The 24196-nt window shown below is 60.1% G+C and overlaps 1 protein-coding gene across 3 annotated transcripts in view; it reads right to left on the bottom strand.

Moving 5' to 3' along the window:
* Positions 1–8023: 8023 nt before the first annotated feature.
* Positions 8024–24196, bottom strand: part of LOC128825799 (fibrinogen-like protein 1-like protein) — a 79947-nt gene continuing 63774 nt past the window's right edge. The window contains exons 1-4 of one of the 3 annotated variants that reach the window (XM_054008594.1): positions 13569–13713; positions 11989–12132; positions 9405–9461; positions 8024–9058 (exon numbers count right to left, since the gene is read on the bottom strand). In XM_054008594.1, the coding sequence (XP_053864569.1) occupies positions 8430–9058; positions 9405–9461; positions 11989–12132; positions 13569–13572 (834 nt within the window). In that variant the 5' untranslated portion in view covers positions 13573–13713 and the 3' untranslated portion in view covers positions 8024–8429. Of the gene's footprint in view, positions 9059–9404; positions 9462–11988; positions 12133–13568; positions 13714–24196 lie in introns of those variants that run through there. The other 2 variants (XM_054008595.1, XM_054008596.1) reach the window with 2 other exon arrangements.

Genomic DNA, 24196 nt, shown 5'->3' with positions numbered 1-24196 from the left:
GCCGGCTTTAGGAAGGGCGGGGCCCAATTCGAACATTTTTGGCGGGGCCCCGGCAGGGATGACTAACAAAAAAAATAATGTAAAAAAAAGCCTTTCATTTCTTCCATGTATTATTTACTTTCCATAACTATATAAATAATAAAATTATATATTATGTACATTGCATCATATATGCTGTTGATCGGTTATTAACGAGCTCCGTTTCACGTGTGTGGGTCCCCGCCACTCCCTGGGGGTGTGCTAGGGTGACCAGATGTCCTGATTTTATAGGGACAGTCCCGATTTTTGGGTCTTTTTCTTATAGGATCCTATTATCCCCCACCCCCTGTCCCGATTTTTCACACTTGCTGTCTGGTCACCCTAGTGATGTGCACATGTGTGGGTCGCAGCTGCTCCCTGCCCGCCTCATTGAAGCAGGTGTGCAGGGATACTACCCTGGGAACTGCAGGGCACCAGTGGACATGGGGCTGGCTGGAGGCAGGGCAGGGGCTCACTGGAGGTAGGGTCTGGCTGCAGGCAAGGCAAGGGGTGCGGGGCTGGCTGGAGACAGGGGCGTGTGGGGCTGGCTGGCTTTGGGCAGGGCCGCAGGGAGGTGCGGCAGGGGTTGCCTGGAGACAGGGCAGGGGGTGCGGCAGAGGCTGGCTGTGGGCAGGGGGTGCAGGGCTGGCTGCAGGCAGGGCAGGGGGGCGGGGCTGGTGTGGGCAGAACAGGGGGGGCGGGGCTGGAGGTAGGGCAGGAGTGCAGCAGGGGCTCGCTGTGGACAGGGGGTGCAGGGCTGGCTGGAGACGGGGCTGGCTGCGGGCAGGGCAGGGGGTGCGGGGCTGGTGCGGGGATGGGGTGCAGCAGAGGCAGCTGGAGCCCCGGCCCTTTAAATAGCCCCCGAGTCCCCCGCTATCCCAGGGCTCTGGGGGCTATTTAAAGGGCCCAGGGCTCCCTTGCTTCTATCGCCCCGGCCCTTTAAATAGCCCCGGGAGCCCTGGGGAAGCAGCGTGGCTCCAGTGGCTATTTAAAGGGCCGGGGCGCTAGAGGCAACGGGAGCCCCGGACATTTTAAATAGCCCCCAGAGCCCCGCAGCCCTACCCCAGGGCTCCAGCAGTGGGCCTCTGGTGGCAATTTAAAGGGCCTGGGGCTCCGGCCCCTGCTGGGAGCCCTAGGTCCTTTAAATTGCCCCCTGGGGAAGCCGGGCCACCCTGGTACAGCGCACCGGCTCTTGCCGGTACACCGTACCGGGGCTTGGGCCCGGGGCCCGATTCAGGGGAATTGGTTGAATTGGCCTAAAGCCGGCGCTGGTGGGGGTATGGCCACAGAGCCGCAGGGAGGGGAACCCTGAGGTGTGGGGGCTGGGTGGGTACTGGGAGTTCCTCCTGAAGCGACAGGGGTTGGCCAAGGTCACTCAGCCCCGGGGTGTGGGAGGGGGACTGGCTGAGGGCACTCAGAGCCCCAGGAAGTGGGGGGGGGCTGAGGGGAGGGACTGGCCAGGGGCACTCAGAGCTCGGGGGGGCTCTCCGGGGGGGCACTCACAGCCCCAGGAGGTGGGTGGGGGAGGGGCGCACAGGATTTAAGGAATTCCCTGGCAGTGAAGAGCTGCTGGCGGCAGGGAGGAGCCAGCCGTGACAATCCCCACTTGGGATCCCTAGCTGGGCTAGTGGCTATGGGGGCCCGTGGCCAAGCTGCAGCGGAAGGTGACCTGAAGGAAATGCCTCAGCCTCGGCCTCCAGATAGGAAGGGCCTGCGCCAGACAATGACCCACCACGCAGTGTCCCAGCTCCCTGCCCCACACCAGCGGGGCACGGCCCCTCCTCTGTAGGGAGGTTGGCATGTACTTTAGTGCTGCTTCCTCCATCCCCAAAGGCCTCTCCCAGCCAGTCTCTGGCAACCCCTGCCGTTCAATATGCACATTACCCTGCTGTGACATACCGGGGGGGACCCCTCGGGGATGGGGGGGGCTGTCACACAGCTGGGCAATTTAACCCGGCTAGGCAGGGGTGACTGTCTCCCTGGAGTTGGGGTCTCAGCCCAGGTGTCTCTCTGCCCTTCCCCCCAGTTGCCCCCGGGCGAGGTGGGAGCGCCCCACGTTGAGTTCCAGACCCACATTTGCACCCACAAGTGCTGGTGGGTTCCAATCCCAGCTGAACACGCCCACCCGGCCCTAGTGCGGAGCAGAAGGGCCTAGCGCTGCCCCACAGACCCTCTGGGTCTCTTAGCCCACTCTTACCCATCTCCGCAGCACGTCTGGTTCAGGCTGAACGCTGCTGCTCTGTGCAGAGAGGCTGGCACTTCTCGCTCCTGCCATACGAGGGGCAGGTGCTGCTACCGACTGCTCCCCCTAACCCCCGCCCTGCTGCGCTCTGGGGATGCTGCCCTGCTGTGGAGCTCTCAGGTGTCGTGAACTGGAATTTGTTTGGAGAGAAACTGCTAAGGAGCCTTATCAGCGCCGAGCAGAGAGTACCTGGGAGCCTGCCTGGGTCGGGCGGGTCTGGTACAGCCTCCCGCCAGATAAGGCTCTTCCGTGGACCTGCCACCCATTGGAATCTGGAACGATTCCCTCCGAGGTAACACCCGGGGCAGCGAGGGCAGGGCAGGGTACGGCCTGCTCCCCGGGAGCGTTAGGGCTTTCAGGAGTCAGAGGTGTCAGCGGAGCAGGTTGTACATTAAAGCAGCGAAGGCAGTTGGGGGGCAGAGGAATTGGGTGCTTTGCCATTGCACTTGATCAGCTCAATTGGAAAATTCTTTCAAAGGAAATCCAGATGTATACACCTGACTGGGGTACATGTACACACATACACACGCACACTCACATGCACACACTCATGTGCACATACACGTACACACATACATACGCACATGTACACATACATATATGTACAGACGTACACATACACGCACACACGCTGTCCCTGGAGCGCCCCAGGATGCGACTGACGGGGTGGCTGGCTATTATGGAGGCAGAAGGGGGTTGGGAGAAAATAATCAAGAAGAACTTTTGCTGAAAATGCAAACCTAAGCTGGAAATCTGTGCAGGGCTGGGCTCAGCGAAAATGATCTTTTGAGCTGCTCTTATTAACCGTGGTCCTGTACTTCCTGGTTTGCGTCGAACCCAGGCAGGAGACTGGGCTGCTCTCAGCTGTAGAAGCCATTGGAATGAGCCAGGTCGGAATGAGCCAGGCCCTCAGAGCCTTCTGCCACCAATCGCCCCAGCAGTCACTGATCCACACCAAACCACGTCCTTCCAGTCGGGCAGGTTCATATGCACACGTCAAACCCTTGGTTTGCCACTCAGACACCACGGTGATGGGCACAGTAAGGACCGAGAGACGCTAAACAGGCAGGGAAGGAAACAGTGGCCCTGGCTAAAGGTGTGTGGGTGGTGCAAACGGATGAACACCAGTTGCTGGCTGAAGGCACAACCTTAATTCCCGCATCTCCTGTCTGTCAGCTATCGTTCGCTTGGCAGCCTGAGCTCCGATTTCTAACGCAGCGTTTTGCTCTGGCCTATTGTGGTTCTCATGTCGGGGGCGCCTTGGCCCCTGGTATCAGGAGCGGTGCTAAGGAGGCTGCTTTTCAAAGGTCCTTAAGTAGAGTTGCCAACTTTCTACTTGCACAAAACCAAATGCCCTTGACCCAACCCCTTTCATGCCCTTCCCCAAGGCCCCACCCCCACTCACTGCAGCCCAGCCCACCTCCCTCAGTCGCTCGCTCTCACACCCTCACTCACTTTCACTGGGCTTGGGCTGGGGGTTGGAGTGCAGGGAGGGGTGAGGTCTCCGGTGGGGATGCGGGCTCTGGGATTGGGCTGGAGATTAGGGGTTTGGGGTGCCAGAGGGGGATCCGGGCTGGGGCAGAGGGTTGGGGTGCGGACTCTGGGAGGGAGTTTGGGTGTGGGAGGGGGCTCAGGGCTGGGGTAGGGGATTGGGGTGCGGGTGGGGGGTCTGGGAGGGATTAGGGTACAGGAGGGGGTTCCGACCTGGGGCAGGGGGTTGGGGTGCCGGGTGTGAGGTCTGGGAGGGAATTTGGGTGTGGGAGGGGGTTCCGACCTGGGGCAGGGTTTCTGGGTGCGAGCTCCGGTCAGGCGGCGCTTACCTCAGCCGGCTCCTGGTTAACGGCACACCGGCGTTAAGGCAGGCTCCCTGCCTGCCCTGGCTCCGCAGGGCTCCCAGAAGCGGCCAGCACGTCCCTGCAGCCCTAGGAGGAGGTATGGCCAGGCAGCATTGTGTGCTGCCTGCGCCCACAGGCGCTGCAGCTCCCATTGGCCATGGTTCCTGGCCAATGGGAGCTGCAGAGCCGGCACTCGGGATGAGGCCATCGCGTGGAGCTTCCTGATCGCCCCTGCGCCTAGGGGCTGCAGGGACGTGCCGGCCACTTCCGGGAGCCCCGCGGAGCCAGGGCAGGAAGGGAGCCTGCCTTAGCCCTGCTGCGCCACTGACCGGCCAGACTTTTAATGGCCCGGTGGGCACTGCTGACCGGAGCTGCCAGGGTCCCTTTTCGAGCAGGCGTTCTGGTCGAAAACCCGACACCTGCCAACCCTGTGTCGAAGGCCCTGATTTGTGAGTGAGCTAAGCCTCCAGCCTCCTGCGCTAAATGAGCTCCCTTAACCTTTTCCTGCACCCCATCCCGACCCCCCCCTTTTACCTGCTTCATCTGCCCGGTGTGGGGTGTTGTGACCCTAGAGTGTGAGTTCCCTGCCACAGGGCCTGTCCTCTTGTCCCTGGGGGTGCAGTGTCCAGTCCTAGGCACCCTGCCTCCAGACTGGATGTGACGAAGTGGGAATGGTCTTATGTTTTCTCTGAATACTGTGGGTGCCTCAGTTTCCCATATGCCTTTCTTAAGTATCTAGGTGATGGAATAAGGGTGTGATTGTTGCAGAGCCCGAGAGGGCAGGTGTGTGCAGGGGTCTCCACAGAGAATGGCCGACACCCTGTCTCCTGGCAACTGATGGCCTGGGCCCCTCCCCTGCAAGGTGCCAACAGAAGGTGTTGGAGAACAAAGAGATCAGGTGACCTCCTGGCCCAGGAAAGAGACAAAGGCTGGAGGGTTTCAGTTTGGAGCTGGCTGGGGAAACGGAGGGAGGCCCAGCACTGGGGTCTGGGCCCCCTACCCCCAAGATGGACCTGACTGAGGGGTCCTGTTCTCTGTACCTACAAGCTCTGTTTTGGACTGTGATCCTGTCGTCTAATAAACCGTCTGTTTTACTGGCTGGCTGAGAGTCCCGGTGAATTGCAGGAAGTGGGGGGTGCAGGGCCCTGGCTCCCCCATCTTCCGTGACAACTGGGGCCTCCGGGTAACGTTGCAGTAGGAAGATGTCACGGGTTGCTGTTATTACTGTCTGAGTCGTGTTATCATTATCTGTCCTCCAGCTTTGGGTGGCTCTATGCTGCGGATTTGCTGTGTCCCACAGTGTCAAATGGGGTTGGAATCCCACAGGTTTGTTATCCTGGGGGAGCTCAGCGTTCGTGTGACCAGTGCCAGGGACACATGCGTGTGTGATCTCCTGGCCACATGGAGCCCACCCGGGCCGCCCTGTTCTGGGCACACCCTGGATCTGACTGTCAGCCCAGGACCGAGGACCAAGCACTGGGCATATAACCAATGTTCTGACTTGACCCCAGCCTCATGGCCCGGCGATCCTGGCCTGTCCTCCCCCCCCACAGGGGACAGACCCCCACAAAGATGGTTGGCCTGGAGGGGGTTTGGCTCCTGTAAGTTTTCAAGAGATGCTGGCAGGGCCGGACCGCAAACCACAGGCCAAGAGGCCACTGAGCACAATCAAACGGTGACCACAGCCACAAGTTCCTCCCCATCCCTGCTGGATGAATGTCGGGTGAGACACAGAGACAGCGCTTGGGAGCCACAAACCCTCTGCCAGCTGGGCAAAGCTGGGAATGTGACAACAAGACAACACACCTGCCTTCAGGTGCTTTGGGTGGATGTTCCGGATTGCATGGGTGGGTCCCGTTAAGACGTTCAGCTTGTGTATTTCCAGGGTGAGAACTGGGGCTGACAGGGCCAGCAGGCTGGCGAGGAGCAGGAGACGAGGGCACCGGGCAGCTGCAAAAGGGAAGAGCCGGTGAGAAGCTGGGAACACAAACCAGCCCTTCAGGAGCCGCGACTCCCAGTTCCCTCTGCCAGGACAGTGCCCCTGGAGCAGCCAGCTAAGATCTCGCTCCGCGGCTCCGCGCTCACAGCAGCCCAGAGGGGAGGGGAGCTGGGGAGCCAGGCGGGGCGATTGGGAACGTGGGGGCAAGGTGGTGACCGGGATAAGGGGAATTATGGGAGAGAAGAGCATTGGGGGAGGAGTGTCTGGAGGACTGGACCAGGGTTGTGGGGGAACCTGTGGTTCTGGGGAGCCCCCTGCATGGTTGCTTGAAGCTGCAGCCGCTGTTCCCTGGCACAGCCCTATGGGAAGCCCTAGTTGCCTTGCTGTGGAGACAGTCACTGTTGCCCAGCCCAGAATCCCAGCTCAGGCCAATCCCACAGTCAGGCTCCCCCGTCCATCCCCCTACACACAGACATCCTCCCCACAGATTTCCAGAGCCCTGCTTAGCCCTGCCTGCCCCGACCCCTGCTCCGCCCATGGCCTGTCTCCCAGGGCCCAGCCCACACCCCGTGCTGCCCAGCCAGCGTCCCTGGCTCACTGTGGCTCTGCAGGGCGCAGTGGGATCAGATAATGCTGCTGAAGAGGGCAGATGAACATGCCCCTTTTCTGTTGGCAGCTTGCGTGTAACCTCACGGCCTGGGAATGGGACTGGCATCAGTGCCAGGAACAAAGAACAGGGATTTCGCTGGCCAGAACACTGTCTAACATCCCAGATCCCCATTCCCCCGTGTGCTCTGAGGGGAGTGTGAGAAGCTGCCCGTGGCGACAGGCAGGGGCCGGCCAGGAGCCCCGGATTGGGAGGGAGCCGGGAGATTTCAAACCAGAGCATTTTCAAATGTTTCCTATGAAAGTATTGATCAGCACAAGCTGAATGATGGTGTCACACGGAGCAGCTCCACGGTGATGCCGAGGGAGGGGGCACTGATCCCCTCAGAGAACTGGGCCCTGCTGACTGCAGGGGCAGGACGGATGTAGAGATGAAGAGCCAGGCCCTGTGCCAGGTGGCATGGGAGCACCAGGGGCCTCGTTCCTCCCCTCCCCCTGGCTGTGCAGGAGTGGGGCAGGGTTCCTACCTTGGGCCCAGACAGCACTAGGGAAAGGGACCAGGCCTTGCCAGGCCTGCGGGCCGCCATAGGGGCATTGTCCTCCACCAAGGGGTGCGGCCAGACCCCTAGCTAACTAGTGTGCCAGCTGCCATGGGACCATGTGCTAGCTGGGGAAACAGGCTGCATCTTACCACACAAGCAGTGGGATGCATTCGGCCCAGTGGTCTGGGGCCTCCCCACCCGGTCCCTGCTGGCACATGGCTCCAGCCAGCAGGGTCCTACCCCACGAAGATGCCCTCGGCCCCAGCCCCTGGGCACCATTCTTTAATTGAAACAAAGTGCTGCAGAATGCAGGGACCTGGCCGCAGCATTTAGGCCCAGCGTGATACCCATAGATGGGGGCTGCCACGGGACGCCCTGGTATGAGGCACCGCGCTCCTGCTCCAGGGGTCTGCACGTGGCCAGGCAGAGCTGCGGGCAGAGCCTTCAGTCTCAGGCAAGGAGCGGCTCCGCCTGCAGTGGGAGTGGGAGGGACGCTGCCTCTGCCCTACAGGCTCTCTGGATGTGGTCCGGAGGGCAGGGGGCCCAAGGACTCCTCTCTCCCAGCACTAAGGGCCCAAGTCTCTCCTCCCGCTCACATCTCCTCTTTCTCCTCCCCCAGAAAATCCCTCTGGCCCCAGTCTCTCCTCCCCCCGACCCCAACGTAAGGGCTGGTGGCCTGGAGATTTACTCTGGCAGGGAGCAAAGGGCCCATCCCAGCAGCCCCGCATGCCCTGCCTGTGAACCTGGTAACGCCAGGCATGTTCTCCAGCAGCGTGGTGCCCAGGGAGCACCCGGAGAGACAGTGACAGCAGGGAACAGAGTTACCAGCTGCAGACCTCACTGCTTAGAAGTGTGTGTTTATTCCAAAGCCTGGATCCCCAGGCAGGGCCGTGCAGAGGGTGTTTGAGAAGCTCCCGCCATGCTTGGGATTTCACCTTTCCAGTGACCTCTAGGCCTGCTCATCGCATCGCCAAGCTAAAATGACGTGGAAGAGTCACTCCAGCCAAACGCTGGTGCACGGGAGTCAGCCCAGCGCAGAAAGGCCCAGTGGAGAAAAGCTTGGAAAGTCTGCAGGGAGGGAGAGGAGAAGGAAAGTGGCCCCGTTTCCTGGGTAATCCTGATACTTCCCCCAGCAAGGCCTGTGAGAGCGGGCGGGAGGTTTGGCCATGACATACTCTGACCCTTTTCCCTCCCTTCGTGGAGCAGGGGTTGGCCTCACTGCAGACAGGAGGGTGGGGAAGGGGTGACTAACAGTAGGACGCTGGTTTGATGAGGATGGCGGAGGCTTGGCAGTTCCCACTACAGAAACTACCCCAAGTGATGCTCCCTTTGACGTTCAGTCGAACAGAATAACAAGCCGAGTACCACCAGTCCCCACCAGAGCTAGACGCACAGTTCCCACTGGAAGTGTCCTGATCCAGGTCTTTAGTGGAGAACTTCATGTTGTCATGCACGGTGGTAGGATTGTTTGGGGCCATGGCGTCCCCTGCAGTCCCAGTGTAAGAGCCCAGCCTCAGCCTGTAGCCTTTGGACTCGTCTTCCAGACCGAAGAGGTTGTAGTCTGCGTATTTCATGGTGCCGGATGAATCGTGGATGACAAACCTGACCTGGTAGACCTTCTGCTTGGCGATCCGATAGATGTACTCCGTCCCCAGCCAGTAGTCATCCTGCACGTTGCCAAAGCCGTACTTGTAGGTGCTCCAGGACTCAGCCCAGGTGATCTGTGTGTCGTGCCGGTTCCGCTGGAGGACTGTCCAGCCCTCGCTGGTGCTGTTCAGCTCACAGTAGACCTCGAATTGATGGAGTTCTGTGGGCTGGATGACGAAGACGCCACTGACCCTGTTCCAGGTTATCTCGCTGCAGTCCTTGGGCCAGGCTGTGGGCAAAACGAAACAAGTTGTCAAGAACAAAACCTCATGGAACAAAACACCTCTCAGAGTTACGATCACAGTGGAGTTTCCATAAAATCTTTCCTTAGCCTCCTTCCCAACTCCTCCGCCGAGGAATAGCAGCTGCATCTTGGCCAGATCAGGCTGCGCTGAGGAGTCCTGGAGGTGAGCTCTGATCTCTAGCCTCGCGCCAGACTGATGTCCCCATAGCTGTGTCTGAGGGAATTCTCACCGCTGGCACTGTGCTCCCAGATCTCTGCAGTCTGTGTGTGTGTGTGTGTGTATCACCCCTGTGAGGGGTGACAATGCAAGCGGGACACACTTACCACTTACCCTGGGCTACCCGCATGTCACTGGCTCTGCTGCGCCGGAGGCTCCCTTTCCCCTGATCTGTGTGGGGAGGAGAGAGCTGAGTGATCTGAGGGCTTTACAGAGGATATTCCCAGCTCCACAGCTGGGCGTATTCTCAGCACATTCGCCTCCCTGTCCCTCCGCTGGCCCAGCTGTAGGCCTCAGTTATCCGCTGGGCACTGGGGCGCCTCTCCCTGCTGGATTGCTGCAAACTCTGACACCCACAGGGAGGCAGGAATTCACCCAGAATCCCTCCAGAGCAGAGACCCACCCTGGTACCCCCCTCAGCCTGGCCACAGCCCCGTGTCGCTGCCAAGAACCATCAGCAGGAGGGGGCCGGGCACAAATCCCAGAGGCCTGATAGGCTCTGCCTGCATCGGGCACCAACAGGCTCCTTTCCTCTGGGCCAGGGCCCGTTCGCACATGCGCAGGGCGGCTCCCTGGGCCCAGCTCCCAGCCCTGAGCTCAGGCTCCCCTGGGCCCTGCTGTGTCCCTGCAGGGGTAGCGCATGTCTCTCTGACAGCCCCTTCTTGAAGGGTGGGAAAAGGGCTGGCAGCAGGCGGGAGAGGCAGGATTTCCTGCCAGCTCTCCAGCCAGCCAGGGCTCTGAGGGACGGGGCGGGAGGCCAGCTTCTCTTGTGTGCCGATCCCCAGTCAATCCCCGAAGGCAGGGCCAGCCCACAAAGCACTGCTGCTGATCTGTCCAGTGCGGGTGTCATGCCTTAGACTAACCCAGGTTCCCCCTCACTGCTCTACCTGGCTCCCGTCTGCTCCCCTCCAGTCTGGCCCAAATGCAGCCACCAACCTCACCGCCCGCTCCCGTGGCTCTGCCCACACCACCTTGTGCCTTCCAGTCCCTTCCCTGGCTCCGCAGCTTCTCCTGCAGCAGCTTCCAGCCCCCGCGCCTCCTCTCGAGCTCTGCACAGCCCTGCCCTGACTAGCTCGAGCTCTGGGTTAATTCTGCACCAGTCGCCCTGCTGCCCGAGCACCCCCATCTCATCCCGTCTGCCCCTGCCTGGCTCGGGCCCACGCTGCACCAGTTCACTCCTCCACGCCCCCTCTGCTGCCCAAGGCAACCAGCATAGGGTTACCATATTTTGTGCCTCCAAAAGGAGGACACGCCACGGGGCCCTGGCCCCGCCCCCAGCCCCGGCCACGCCCTCCGCCCCAACTCCGCCCCTTCTCCCAAAGTCTCCGCCCCCTCCCCTGCTTCCCGCGAAAATTTAATTCGCGGGAAGCCTGAAGCAGGTAAGGGGGTGTGTGGGGGGGGAGGAGGCGCGGCCCAGGCTGGCCCCCCAGCGGCTCCAGCCTGGGTCGGCTCCGGCCCTGGGGTGCCGGCCCTGGCCGACCACCCCCGGCCCGGCCCCCGGGTCCCCGGCCCAGCAGCCCTGGCCTGCCCAGCAGCCCCGGGCCCCTGGCCCACCCAGCACCGCTGGTCCCCGGCGGCCCAGCGCACCCCCCGGCGGCCCGGCGCACCCCCCGGCCACCCGGCACCGCCGGCCCCCGGCGGCCCAGTGCACCCCCCGGCCACCCGGCACCGCTGGCCCGGCGCACCCCCCGGCACCGCCGGTCCCCGGCGGCCCAGCACACCCCCCGGTGGCCCGGCGCACTCCCCGGCCGCCCGGCACCGCTGGCCCCCGGCGGCCCGGCGCCCCCCCCGGCCACCCGGCACCGGCAGCCCGGCGCACTCCCCGACCCCCGGCGCACTCCCCGGCCGCCCGGCACCGCTGGCCCCCGGCGGCCCGGCGCCCCCCCCGGCCACCCGGCACCGGCAGCCCGGCGCACTCCCCGGCTGCCCGGCACCGCCGGCGGCCCGGCGCACCCCCCGGCACCGCCAGTCCCCGGCGGCCCGGCGCACTCCCCGGCCACCCGGCACTGGCGGCCCGGCGCACCCCCCGGCACCACCGGTCCCCGGCGGCCCAGCACACCCCCCGGCGGCCCGGCGCACCCCCAGGCCGCCCAGCACCGCCGGCCCGGCGCCCCCCCCGGCGGCTCGGCGCACTCCCCAGCCACCCGGCACCGGCGGCCCGGCGCACCCCCCGGCACCGGCGGTCCCCGGCAGCCCGGCGCACCCCACACTCCCCGGCCACCTGGCGCACCGCCGGTCCCCGCCGGCCCGGCGCACCCCCCGGCCGCCCGGCACCACCGGCTCGGCGCACCCGCCGGCCCCAGGCCAGCCCCTGGCCCAGGATTTTCCCGGACATGTTCGGCTTTTTGGGATTTCCCCCCAGACGGGGATTTGAGTCCCAAAAAGCCGGACATGTCCGGGAAAATCCGGACGTATGGTAACCCTAAACCAGCACCTCCTGGCTTTGTCCCGTGCTGCTCCCTGCACTGCAATGGGCCAGCCCCTGTGCGCCCCCGAACCTCCCTCCCTCCCCTCCCTCAAACCGCCAAAGAGCTCAGCGTGGTTTGAATAGAGAGCTACGGTTGGATTGTAATTTCTCCCAGTGGCTTCAGGCCTCCATAATCCCCAGGCCGCCAGTGAGTGACGTCCTGGGGCCCCAGGGCTGGCAGGGACCCCTAGGGCCAGGGGGGAGGGCTATAGAAGCAGACACATGACACACCTGCCTTCAGGTGCTTTGGGTGGATGTTCTGGATTGCATGGGTGGGTCCCTTTAAGATGTTCAGGTTGTGTATTTCCAGGGTGAGAACTGGGGCTGACAGGGCCAGCAGGCTGGCGAGGAGCAGGAGACGAGGGCACCGGGCAGCTGCAAAAGGGAAGAGCCGGTGAGAAGCTGGGAACACAAACCCGCCCTTCAGGAGCCACGACTCCCAGTTCCCTCTGCCCGGGAAGGGCACAACCGAGAGCTGGGACTGCTGGAGCCTCCCGCCTCGCCCAGCACAGCCTGGCATTGCCGCCCTCGCCCGTCAGTCTGGCTGGGCAGCCCGCCACCGGCCAGGCATGCACGGGGCAGAGAGGAGACGCTAGGAACCGGCCCCGTTGGGACAGAGACTCCCAGGAGGGGGGCGGGTGCTGGGGAGTTTGGGACTAGCCCTGGAGAAATGTTCCCGCCCCACAGAGACACCCCTGTGCCATGGAAATAACCGGGCAGGGGAGGGCGGGAGAGTGGGTGAGAGAAAGGGAAAATGAAGATTGGGCTGGGGGGGCACTGAGAGCCCTGGGAGAAGGGACCTGAAGGGTGGGGCTTGGGTGGGCACTGAGACCCCAAGGGAGGGGGTCCTATAGGGGGGTGAGGGCTAGGTAGGCACTTAGAGCTCTGTTGAGGGGGGGCCTTGAGGGATGCGGTGTGGCTGGGCACAGAGAGCTGCAGGGAGGGGGCCTGTGGGGTGAGGCCTGTGTTGGCACTGAGAGTCCCAGGAAAGGGAATCATGGGGTGAGGGTGGGGCTAGGTGGGCACTCAGAGACCCTGGAGGTGGGGGGGGCTGAGGGGAGGGACTGGCCAGGGGCACTAAGAGCCCTGGGGGGAGGGGCTGTCCTGTCCAGGGGGGGCAGTCAGAGCCCCAGGAGGTGGGTGGGGGCAGGATTTCAGGAATTCCCTGGCAGTGAAGAGCTGCTGGCGGCAGGGAGGAGCCAGACGTGACAATCCCCACTTGGGATCCCTGGCTGGGCTAGTGGCTATGGGGGCCCGTGGCCAAGCTGCAGCGGAAGGTGACCTGAAGGAAATGCCTCAGCCTCGGCCTCCAGATAGGAAGGGCCTGGGCCAGACAATGACCCACCGCGCAGTGTCCCAGCTTCCTGCCCCACACCTGCGGGGCACGGCCCCTCCTCTGTAGGGAGGTTGGCATGTACCTTAGTGCTGCTTCCTCCATCCCCAAAGGCCTCTCCCAGCCAGTCTCTGGCAACCCCTGCCGTTCAATACGCACATTACCCTGCTGTGACATACCGGGGGGGGGACCCCTCGGGGATGGGGGGGCTGTCACACAGCTCGGCAATTTAACCCGGCTAGGCAGGGGTGACTGTCTCCCTGGAGCTGGGGTCTCAGCCCAGGTGTCTCTCTGCCCTTCCCCCCAGTCGCCCCCGGGCGAGGTGGGAGCGCCCCACGTTGAGTTCCAGCCCCACATTCGCACCCACAAGTGCTGGTGGGTTCCAATCCCAGCTGAACACGCCCACCCGGCCCTAGTGCGGAGCAGAAGGGCCCAGCGCTGCCCCACAGACCCTCTGGCTCTCCGAGCCCGCTCTTACCCATCACCGCAGCACGTCTGGCCCAGGCTGAACGCTGCTGCTCTGTGCAGAGAGGCTGGCACTTCTCGCTCCTGCCGTACGAGGGGCAGGTGCTGCTACCGACTGCTCCCCCTAACCCCGCCCTGCTGCGCTCTGGGGATGCTGCCCTGCTGTGGAGCTCTCAGGTGTCTTGAACTGGAATTTGTTTGGAGAGAAACTGCTAAGGAGCCTTATCAGCCCCGAGCAGAGAGTACCTGGGAGCCTGCCTGGGTCGGGCGGGTCTGGTACAGCCTCCCCCAGATAAGGCTCTTCCCTGGACCTGCCACCCATTGGAATCTGGAACGATTCCCTCCGAGGTAACACCCGGGGCAGCCAGGGCAGGGCAGAACTCGGGGCTGGTAGTGCCCGGGCCAGGCCAAGGCCCTACCACTCAACCATTATTCCTGCTAATGTGTGACACGAACAGGCCAAATGGGTGACACACGCCTGCAAACAGCTGGGCTTTGGTGCCCCCCCTGCCGTAGCTGACGGGTTCTAACGGGCTGAAGGATGTTCTCTTGCTGGGTGCTTTAAATAAACAAAACTAGAGCTGTACATTCCAGCCCACAGAGGTGCCACTGCCCATCCCCTATGGCCTGCAGACCCCAGAAGTTGTGTTACAAGCCCCACGCAGTCAGGCCCCAGCGGGAGCCACGGGCTCCCAGCACCCTGCATGCTTTGGGCCAGGTCCCTACTGCAGATGCATCCTGCCACTGCCAGCTTCCCCGGGCCCCCGTTTCTCTGCCTGGCCCACAGCTGACCCCCACATGGTCAGGAAAAGCCATCAAGTGCCCCAGACACATTCAGGCTTCTTCTCTCCAATGAGTCCCAGAGATGGGGCACCGGCTGATTCATCACCTGCCTGAGAGCAGGCAAACGTGCGAGATTTGTGTGTCCTGGTGACATTAAAGCTCACAGTGCAAAGTGCCTCTGCTTGGCAACTCCCTCCCCTCTCGATCAGAGATGGGTCGCCCTTCCCGGCCCTTTGCGAAGCCCGTCTATATGCGCAGCGTTCGGGGAGGGCTGAGGCAGGAGCGGGGGTGCTTGGCGGAGTCTATTTTGGGAGATTAGGGGTGGCAGAGTTGTGCTTTATTTGCAGTTTTCTTTCTTTCTTCCACTGCCTGGGGACTGTAGCAGGGAAGGCAGTATCAGATACTAGGGTGGTGGGCACCCTGATCAAAGCCTGGACAGACAGACAGACAGATGTGCTACAGTTCCGTATTTACCTGGGTTTGGTGTTGGAGTTGAAGGCCAGAGCGCCTAGAGTCTGGGATCGACGTCCTAGCCTGGCTCACGGTTGCAGTCCAGATAACCACAGCAGCCGGTCCTTGGACCGTTCATCTGAGCCTCTCGTGGCATTTGTGCAGAACTCCTCACCCCCAGGAACACCGCCAGGCTCAATAAGGGATCAGATATTTGTGTGCCCAGCCAGAACCTCCAGGGTTGGACGCGTTACTGCTGCACGTCCTGGAAGGGACATTGACCCTCCAGCTCCGGGGCGTTAGCTGGTCTCTGGCTAGGACCTCCCTGTACCTTTCTATGCAGCATCCGGCCGTTGTCAGACACCAGAAGGATCCCAGCTCAGCTGTGGTCTGGCGTTTCCCCTGCTCCTCCTGGGTCAGGGCATTACCCAGCTCTAACTAAAGGGCCTGGGATGGGGCAGATCATCCCACATCTGTTCCTGTGGGGTTCTCACCCCTTCCGGTGCAGGTCACCGGCCCAGGTGGACTTTGGGTCACAGCCAGGCTGGCAATTGCCACATCTCTACGTGTGCTTTTCTGGGAAAACCCCTTTCCTTGTACACTTGGGATGCGGTGCCCGATGGGGGAGGTGGCATGTGGGAGGGAAAGTAGCCTGGGCCAGATGCTGCCAGGAGCTCAGGGTGGGCACTGGGGATCCCGTACTGCTGCCTGCAGTGACAGCCTGACCCCTAGTGGCTGCAGTTCATTGCTGCAGCGTGTGCTGAGAGTGGGAGACAGGTGCACCCAAAGCATGAGGCAGGAGAAGAGAGGAGCCGGGGAAGGGGCAGCCTTTCCCAGCTCTGGTTCTGCTGATCTCTGTGGCTGTCATCCCAGCAGAGGACAAGGTGGCCAGTTTAGTCCCTTTGGGACTTGGTTCATTGCTTACTGGTAAGGGACTTGCGTGACTCTCACTGCTCCAGCCCAAATTTGAGCTTCTGTTTGCATTGCTCCTTTGTGTCTGTGGCATAATTTTATTCTTTCTTTGCTCTTGTGTTCTCATTAGCTCACGGGCTGAACTCTGGTGCTGTTGACGGGAATCATAGAATCATAGAATATCAGAGTTGGAAGGGACCTCAAGAGGTCATCTAGTCCAACCCCCTGCTCAAAGCAGGACCAATTCCCAGCTAAATCATCCCAGCCAGGGCTTTGTCAAGCCTTACCTTAAAAACCTCTAAGGAAGGAGCAACAGAGGGTCCTGTGGCACCTTTGAGATTAACAGAAGTACTGGGAGCATAAGCTTTCGTGGGTAAGAACCTCACTTCTTCAGATGCAAGTAATGGAAATCTCCAGAGGCAGGTATAAATCAGTGTGGAGATAACGAGGTTAGTTCAATCAGGGAGGGTGAGGTGCTCTGCTAGCAGTTGAGGTGTGAACACCAAGGGAGGAGAAACTGCTTCTGTAGTTGGATAGCCATTTACAGTCTTTGTTTAATCCTGATCTGATGGTGTCAAATATGCAAATGAACTGGAGCTCAGCAGTTTCTCTTTGGAGTCTGGTCCTGAAGTTTTTTTGCTGTAAGATGGCTACCTTTACATCTGCTATTGTGTGGCCAGGGAGGTTGAAGTGTTCTCCTACAGGTTTTTGGTGTACGTCAGCAGCAGATGCCAACACCTGAAGATATTCAATCAGTTCAGAGAGAACTAGAAGTATTATGGATCTGTCAACATTTCTTCCACACCTCGGATATGTACGTGAGCCCGAGACGACTACGGGACAAAGCTGCAGGCTGGACATGGGCGCTTTAGCATGATGTAGCCTGCAACATATCAAGGAGCAGGTGACCAACTATCCCACCCTGAAATACTAGGATGTGAATGGAGAGACAGCCTGGCAGTGGGATGGGGCTGAAGGCTGAGAGTTTACACAAATCCCCTTTTGCCAGCAGCCGGCTCTCCTGCCAGCAGCTCCCGCCCTGCCCCAGCTCGGGGCTCCTGTCCTGCAGCTTCTCTGTTTTCTTTCCAAATTTCCCAGGCTGCCCCACACCATTCGTTCAACCTCCCAGGGTCAGAGTTAATGCTGTGTGTTTGAGTGGCACTCCCCCAGCCAATCAGGTTTTTTCAGTGTAGCCTCGGGGGCGGGAGCGCTCTCCCAGCTTCACACCAGAAAGTGACTACACACCAGCTGGTGGCCCCCAAGGGCCTGCCCTACATGTGGCTGATACCGCGATGCCACAGCTCTTAGCCATCAGCTACGAGAAAGGGGCTGGGATGTGCATCACCGACTTCTTACCCAGAGCATTTATTCTGGCACTTTCCGCTCAGAACCACCTCCATTCCCTGCAACCTGGCTGGGACGGGGGGGGGGTTGGGGAGGAAGGAGAACAGCTGCACTGCACTGCTGGAAAGGCACCCCTGGTGGGTGCCTGGGGCAAGGCCCCTCCAGCTAGAAGACCTGCTCTTCACCAGAGGAAGCTGGGTTGGGATCCCCCCCACAGCTCTGCCCCAGGAGCCTTGGCGGGTCTCTGACTTACAACAGGGCTGGATGGGAACTGCAAGGAGACAATCTCCCCAGAGGAAAAGATTCAGTATTAATGTCCCAGAGACTGGGGAGACCTTGGTGCCTCTGTTGGCGATGGGGCCATCCATGGGCCAGAGTGCCCAGGGCTGGGGAGCTCAGGGACAGGGGGGCAGGTGTATCGGGGTGGGAGGACCCACTGGTGGACATCACACTTCTGAACAGGGGTTCGGGTCCCTTGGGACCGGAATTGGAGGTGGGGTTGGGTGCAGGTGGCACAGTTACATGGCATTGGCTGGGGTTGGCATGAGTTAAGGCTTTTGTTGATTTGGTGTCTCTTTAGAGGACAGCTAGATCCTGGTGGGGCCTCAGAGGCCTCCAGGGGGAGGAAGAAAAGCAGCCAGGAGCCACCATCAGACACTCCTGACCAGGGTACACTTGCCCCCCATCTCTTCCTCCCCACATGGAGCCTGCAGCTCTATTTGTGGGGTCAGGGTGGGGTGAATGGTGGCACAGCAAGGAGGCCTGCCTGGGGCACGTGGGCAGCGGGGAGTGGTGGTTTGGAGGATTAAAATGGGCTGGGGAAGGCATCTCAAAGGAGCTCTGTGCTGGGGCCGGGCTGTGTACGGTGTGCTGGGTTCAGACTTGCTGTCTATTTCTGTTTGTCTGTTTAGACTGGCAGCCCTTCTGGTGTGGGCAGCACCCAGGAATGGCCCTGGTCCTGACTGGGCCTCTTGGCGCTACTGTAACCCAAATCAACACGAATATGAATGGTCCTGCTCGTCAGTCTGTGCCAGCACAAAGCCAGAGGCTATGGCTCCACCCTCCCTGATCGGACCCCGGATGGGCCCGCTCGGACCTTGTGCAGCATAGACCCAGCTGAGTGGTTTGGCTAGGACCTTATTAACTCGGCCCTCCCTGGACGGGACACGAGGAGGGTCGGCTGGACCCCAGAGCAGCTCGCACAGAACTGAGCAGTGTCATCCCAGCTGGCAATGACCTCACCCAGCTCAGAACATCTGAGCCGTTTGGATCCAAACAGCCTGATGCCGTTGGGACCAGAACAGTCCAGGACAATTTAAACCACAACAGTCTGGTGCCACTTGGATCAAACCCTTGGCTCAGGTCAATCGTGATCCTGTCTCTGCTGCCTGCACTGTGAGATCTGGGGATTTAGCTTGAGAATTGGACCAGAACTGCTATCCCTTCCCAGCAGAGACCCAGACCTTCTGGCTGGTGCTGGGACAGAGAATCCAGGAGGTTTCGAGGACTGTGACAGGCACCAGCCTTGGCCCGAGTCCCCAGAGCCAGGACCATGGTGCACAGCCAGGGGCTTCCTGCTGACGCCCCAGAGACGAATCCTGGAGCTGCCCAGGAGGGGTCAGGTGAGCAGGACGTTCCCTGGGCCCACAGGACACTCGCGGGAGAGGCTGGCAGGGGTCCTAGGTCGAGGATGAACTCGAATTCTCTCTCTGCCTGGCCCAGGGAGGTCTCAGAGGGGGAGGGGGAGAGAAACAGAGACTCCATCAGGGCATAGAATCATAGAATCATAGAATATCAGAGTTGGAAGGGACCTCAAGAGGTCATCTAGTCCAACCCCCTGCTCAAAGCAGGACCAATTCCCAGCACAGTGGGGGAAACAGACTCCAAGTGGGGAGAGACAGAGCCCTCTAAATGGTTAAATGGAAAAGAGGAAGGGGGAGACACAGACCCCCCCACCCAGAGGTGAAGGAGACACCAGGAAGAGGAGAAATCTGGGGGCACAAAATGGCTCTTCCATGTAGAGACACCAGTGCAGAGTCCTGGGCCCTTGCGGTAACGAGCTGTCATAACTATAAAGGGAAGGGTAATAGCTGTCCTGTGTACAGTACTATAAATCCCTCCTGGCCAGAGACTCCAAAATCCTTTTCCCTGTAAAGTGTTAAGAAGCTCAGGTAACCTGGCTGGCATCTGACCCAAAGAACCAATAAGGGGACAAGATACTTTCAAATCTTGGGGGGGGAAGGCTTTTGTTTGTGTTCTTTGTTTGGGAGTGTGTTCGCTCTCGGGACTGAGAGGGACCAGACATCAATCCAGGTTCTCCACATCTTTCTAAACAAGTCTTTCCTATTTCAAACTTGTAAGTAAATAACCAGGCAAGGCGTGTTAGTTTTCCTTTGTTTTCTCAACTTGTAAATGTACCTTTTACTAGAGTGTTTATCTTTGTTTGCTGTACTTTGAACCTGAGACTAGAGGGGAGTCCTCTGAGCTCTTTAAGTTTGATTACCCTGTAAGGTTAATTTCCATACTGATTTTACAGAGATGATTTTTACCTTTTTCTTTAATTAAAAACCTTCTTTTTAAGAACCTGATTGATTTTTCCTTGTTCAAGATCCAAGGGGTGGATCCTGATTCACCAGGAGTTGGTGGGAGGAAGGAGGGGGGATGGTTAATTTCTCCCTGTTGTAGATCCCAGGGCGGGTTGGAACTGATTCACCAGGAGTTGGTGGGAGGAAGGAGGGGAATGGTTAATTTCCCCTTGTTTTAAATCCAAGGGGTTTGGATTTGTTTTCACCAGGGAATGGGTGAAGGTTTTTCAAGGCTTCCCAGGGAGGGAATCCATTGAAATGGTGGCAGTCGAACCAGAGCTAAGCTGGTAGTTAAGCTTAGAAGTTTTCATGCAGGCCCCTACATTTGTACCCTAAAGTTCAAAGTGGGGATCCAGCCCTGACACGAGCCTAAGCCAGGGCACAACGAGATGGGCACAGCCAGGTCTCAGGCTGTTCCTGGTAACCATGCCAGGGTCATAGATGTCAGGGCTGGGGCAGACCAAGGGGGCAGAGTGTCCATTCCCCCCCAGGCCAGGGCAGCATCGGCACCGACAGGACGTTGTCTAGGGCTCTGTCCAACCTAGTTGCCAGTGTGCCAAGCGAGGGGGCTCTGGCCCTTCCCTGGACACAGCGTGTCAGATCCCTGACTGGTCGCTGCTCTGATATTCGTACTCAAGGTGTTCCCTTCCCCACCCCCTCCCCCTGCCCATGCGGGGTCCCTTTGGGCCTGGGACACAGGGCTGGTAGCCGGAGGGGGACGCGCCGCTGGGGGCGATGGCCGCAGGAGTTGGGTTTTCATTCTGCTTTCAGAATCGCAGAGATCAGGGGAGTCGCCCCCCCATCAGGGGATCTCTGCCGGGAGCCCCGTTCCTGAGGAAACGGCGGGGCAGAGGGTCTCTGCCTCTGCAGGCCCCAGGGACCCAAGCCAGCAGATCTCCACAGCCACATCCATCACCAGCCACTCCTCCGCCCGCGGCATGCAGCCTGCGGCCTCCAACCGCCTGTGTGCGCAGCCCCCAGGGGATCCACCCGGCGCCGGCGTGAAGAGAAAGCGCTCGGCTCGTGTCAGAGAGGCCGAGGGGGAGGGAGAAGAAAAGACCCTTTTCTACATGCAGGTCAGGGTCGTGAACGGCGTCTCGGTGGCCTGGGAGACGGGGGCCGGCTTTGGAGCCATTAGGAAGCGCCCCCGCATCTTTAAGGCCAATTACAGTGGAGGAGAAAGCTTTGCCGGAGCAGCTCCCACACCAGGTCCGAGCTGGGGGACGTGGACCCCGAGCTGGGGGACGTGGACCCCGAGGCAGAGAGCGACGCTGGGGGACCAGCAGAGGAGGCTCCGCAGCAGCCGATGGGAGCGCCCCCTGAGTGGCTCCTCACCCCCGAGCAGGGCCTGCGCTGCCTGGCCTGCTGCCGAGTCTTCCCCAGCCTGGAGGCCCTGACCCAGCATGTGAAGCAGGGGCTGCGCGAAGGCTTCAGCTGCCGCGTCTACTACCGGGTGCTGGGGCAGCTCAGGGCGGGACAGCCGCCCCGGAAGAGACGGCGACATGGGGGCCGGGAGTGCAGCAAGTGTGGGGGAGAGATACGGCGCCCACGCAAGGCTGCCAGATAGGCCTGGCAAGGACGCGCCGGGGGAGCCCAGCTGCTGGCTGAGACCGGAGACGACTCTGCCAGCGGGTCCGGGCACACACACCAGTCACTGCCCCTGGCTAGGAAGCCCTGCCCGCTGCCGGCTTGCCAGCCAGACCCGATCTCCACGTGAGGCCAGGTCAACGAGCTCTGGGACTCGCCGTGATACGCCCGGGCCCCTGCTTGGGAAACGCCAGCGCTACGAGCATCAGGGCTGAGAACTGGCAGCTCCGGCAGTGCCAGGCCAACGGCATCCCAGCCCAGCGCGCCAGATCCGCACCATGCTCCCCGCCGGGGCCAACAGGCCGAACCGGAGCTGCCAGGCTCCCTCCCCTCCCCCAGCCCGGCCGGAGGAGCAACCTGCAGCTCCCGCAGCAAGGCCCTGCCGGATGCCAGCAGAGCCCCAGACAGCAACGCCGAGCCCCACCCCTCCATAGGGCTGGATAGGAGGAAGGGGGGTGTGGGCGGGGACTAGATGGATCTTGTGCTGCTGACCAGGAAACTGAGGCACAAAGAGGCAAAATGACTCAACCGAGATCACAGAACCCCTTCCATGCAAAACAGCAACTAACCTGGGAAGGGAAGCAGCGTGTGTGACCATCAGAACATCCCCCGTTTAGTTTGGCTACTAAGGAACACAGCCTTAACCCCCTGTTCATGTTACATTCCATGCAGCTTCCATTCTTATCAAGGGCACGAAGCCCTGTCGGAGGCAGTGTCACCTAGTGGATACAGCCCTGGACTAAGCTGCAGGACACCTGGGTTCTAGTCCTGGCACGAGCCAGCTGTGTGACTTTGGGCATGTCACTTCCCCGCTGCGTGCCTTAGTTTCCCTGTTTGGACAAAGGGGACACTGACCTCCACTGTAAAGCGCTTAGCGATCTATGGATGAAAAGTGCTATATCACAGCATATCCTTTTCTCTTCCTCCCAGTTGTGAGCCCCAGCTACTGCCATAAAGACCCCTGTGTTCCAGAAAGAACGTCAACCAGATGCTTCCCGAGTGACCTACTCAGGGTGCCACTTGCCCCCATCCGGCCAGGAGGTAAATATCAGAGTGTGGCCGACCTACCGGGTTGACCAAAACAATCGCTTGCCCTTTATCCACAAACCTGATGAATCTCAGACCCAATTTTTGGTCTCCACCAACCACCCCCTTGGTAGCAGAGTTTTAGTAGCAGAGGCTGTAGTGAGGACTAAGATCATGCTAAAAACACTGTGGAACATTCATATATCAACCTAAAGGAACAGAATGCATTGTGGGATATGTTGGCCTTGCCTATCTTTATCATGTGTGCAACTTCCTGGGGGATAAGGTGACCAGACAGCAAATGTGAAACATCGGGACTGTCCCTATAAACCTAGGTAAGAAAAAGGCCCCAAAATTGGGACTATCCCTATAAAATCGGGACATCTGGTCACCCTACTGGGGGAGGGAGCGGGGGTTGTTTGCAAATTAGCAAATAACCAAACAACAATAGTCACTCCCCGAATTAACGAGGTTTGGCTAGACAGTGACTAAGGGGCAGCTGGTGCTAGGTGCCGCTGTTGGCTAATGGTAATATCTGTAGCAGTGAGACTTTTCTGTACTTCCACAGCGCTGGGCTAGCAAGGACTTGGCCCTGCAGGCAGCAGGTAGGTGCTTTGGCAGAGCTGGGGCAGGGAGGAGGGAGCAGAATTGGACTAGCAGGGGATACTCCAACCTCGGACAGCAGTGCATTGGCAGAGCGGGTGGGAGCTGTGCTGGAGTGGCTGGGAGCGTGGCAGGCCATGCTCATGGTGTATGGACCGGTCCGTGTGAGGGGACCACAGATTGCAATAGCACAAGAGGTTGCAGGTCCGATTGAGATGTGTTGTCAGAGCTGGGGGAGGCAAGTGCCCACAGCAGCAGCCCCGCAGCACCGTGCCTGGGCCCAGGCAGCTCTGTCAGCCTCCTGCGTTCAAGAGACCCGATTTCACTCCAAAGAGGAGAGCATTTCCGGAACAAGGGCCTTCGTTCCCAGCCCGCTCACAGTAACTGCCCTGGCCGCATGGCTGCCTGCCATGAGCAGAGTCTGGGTGTGACGCTGCATTTCTTAAGGGAACCTGCCTCACAGCTCTCTCTCTGTTCACAGAGTGACACTCGCACGGGGAAGGGCCGGGAAGGAAGTCTGCCTTGATACGGTTTGCGTCCAGGTTGCGGGGCAGACACAGCAGGAGCTGACCACATCCCCAGCTTAACACTCCCCATTCTTATAGCACCGCCGGGTCCTTTGTTAAGGTCAGACGTCGGCAGCCGAAAAGGAGCTTTACATCTTGTATCACCAGAATCTCATTCAAACAGGAAAACAACGAAAGGCAGAAGGCAAACTTTGAGCCCACTTTGAATTCCTCCTGGTGGTTTGAAGCAAAGCAGTCACACTGAAGGCAACAATTCTCCATTCTTCACTAGGGGCCCAATCCTGTGACGTGCTGACGGCACTTAACGGCACTCAGGAACCTTTCAGGATCAGGCCCCATAATTCCATATGCCAGGCTATTATCATGTAACGTTTATACTGCATTGGTGCCTAGAGGCCAGCCAGGCCTGGGGCCAGTTGTGCTGGGGACTCCAACAGACAGAGCTAGTGTCTTCCTAGATGCAAACCACACATGCCCATGGGCTGAAATCAGAGCACATGGAAAAAGCTAACGTTAGCGTGGTATCAAAGCATCACTCCAACTAGTAGAGACATTGTCTACACCCAGTGGTCTCTGGTACCCATTTGTGATACACTGCATGCACGGAAGGGAAGAAGGGAGGTTAGTTCTGTGGGACAGTGAAGAACAGAGGAGATATGTGGATTTTTTTCATGAATTGTCTATTTGATTGCAATCCTGAAATCTGCCACATGGATGCAAGGAGTTAACTCAGTCCTAGGTGGCTTTGTTGTGCGGGGGGGCCCTCACAGTGTTTTTGTTTTGTTTTCTTGTTCGGCTTGGCAGCGCCCGAGGGTTAGGGTTTT

This window comes from Malaclemys terrapin, chromosome 18, assembly GCF_027887155.1.
Source record: "Malaclemys terrapin pileata isolate rMalTer1 chromosome 18, rMalTer1.hap1, whole genome shotgun sequence".
NCBI classification, from domain to species: domain Eukaryota; kingdom Metazoa; phylum Chordata; order Testudines; family Emydidae; genus Malaclemys; species Malaclemys terrapin.
Note: the sequence above shows the minus strand (reverse complement) of the source record. Positions and strands in the feature narration are given on the sequence as shown.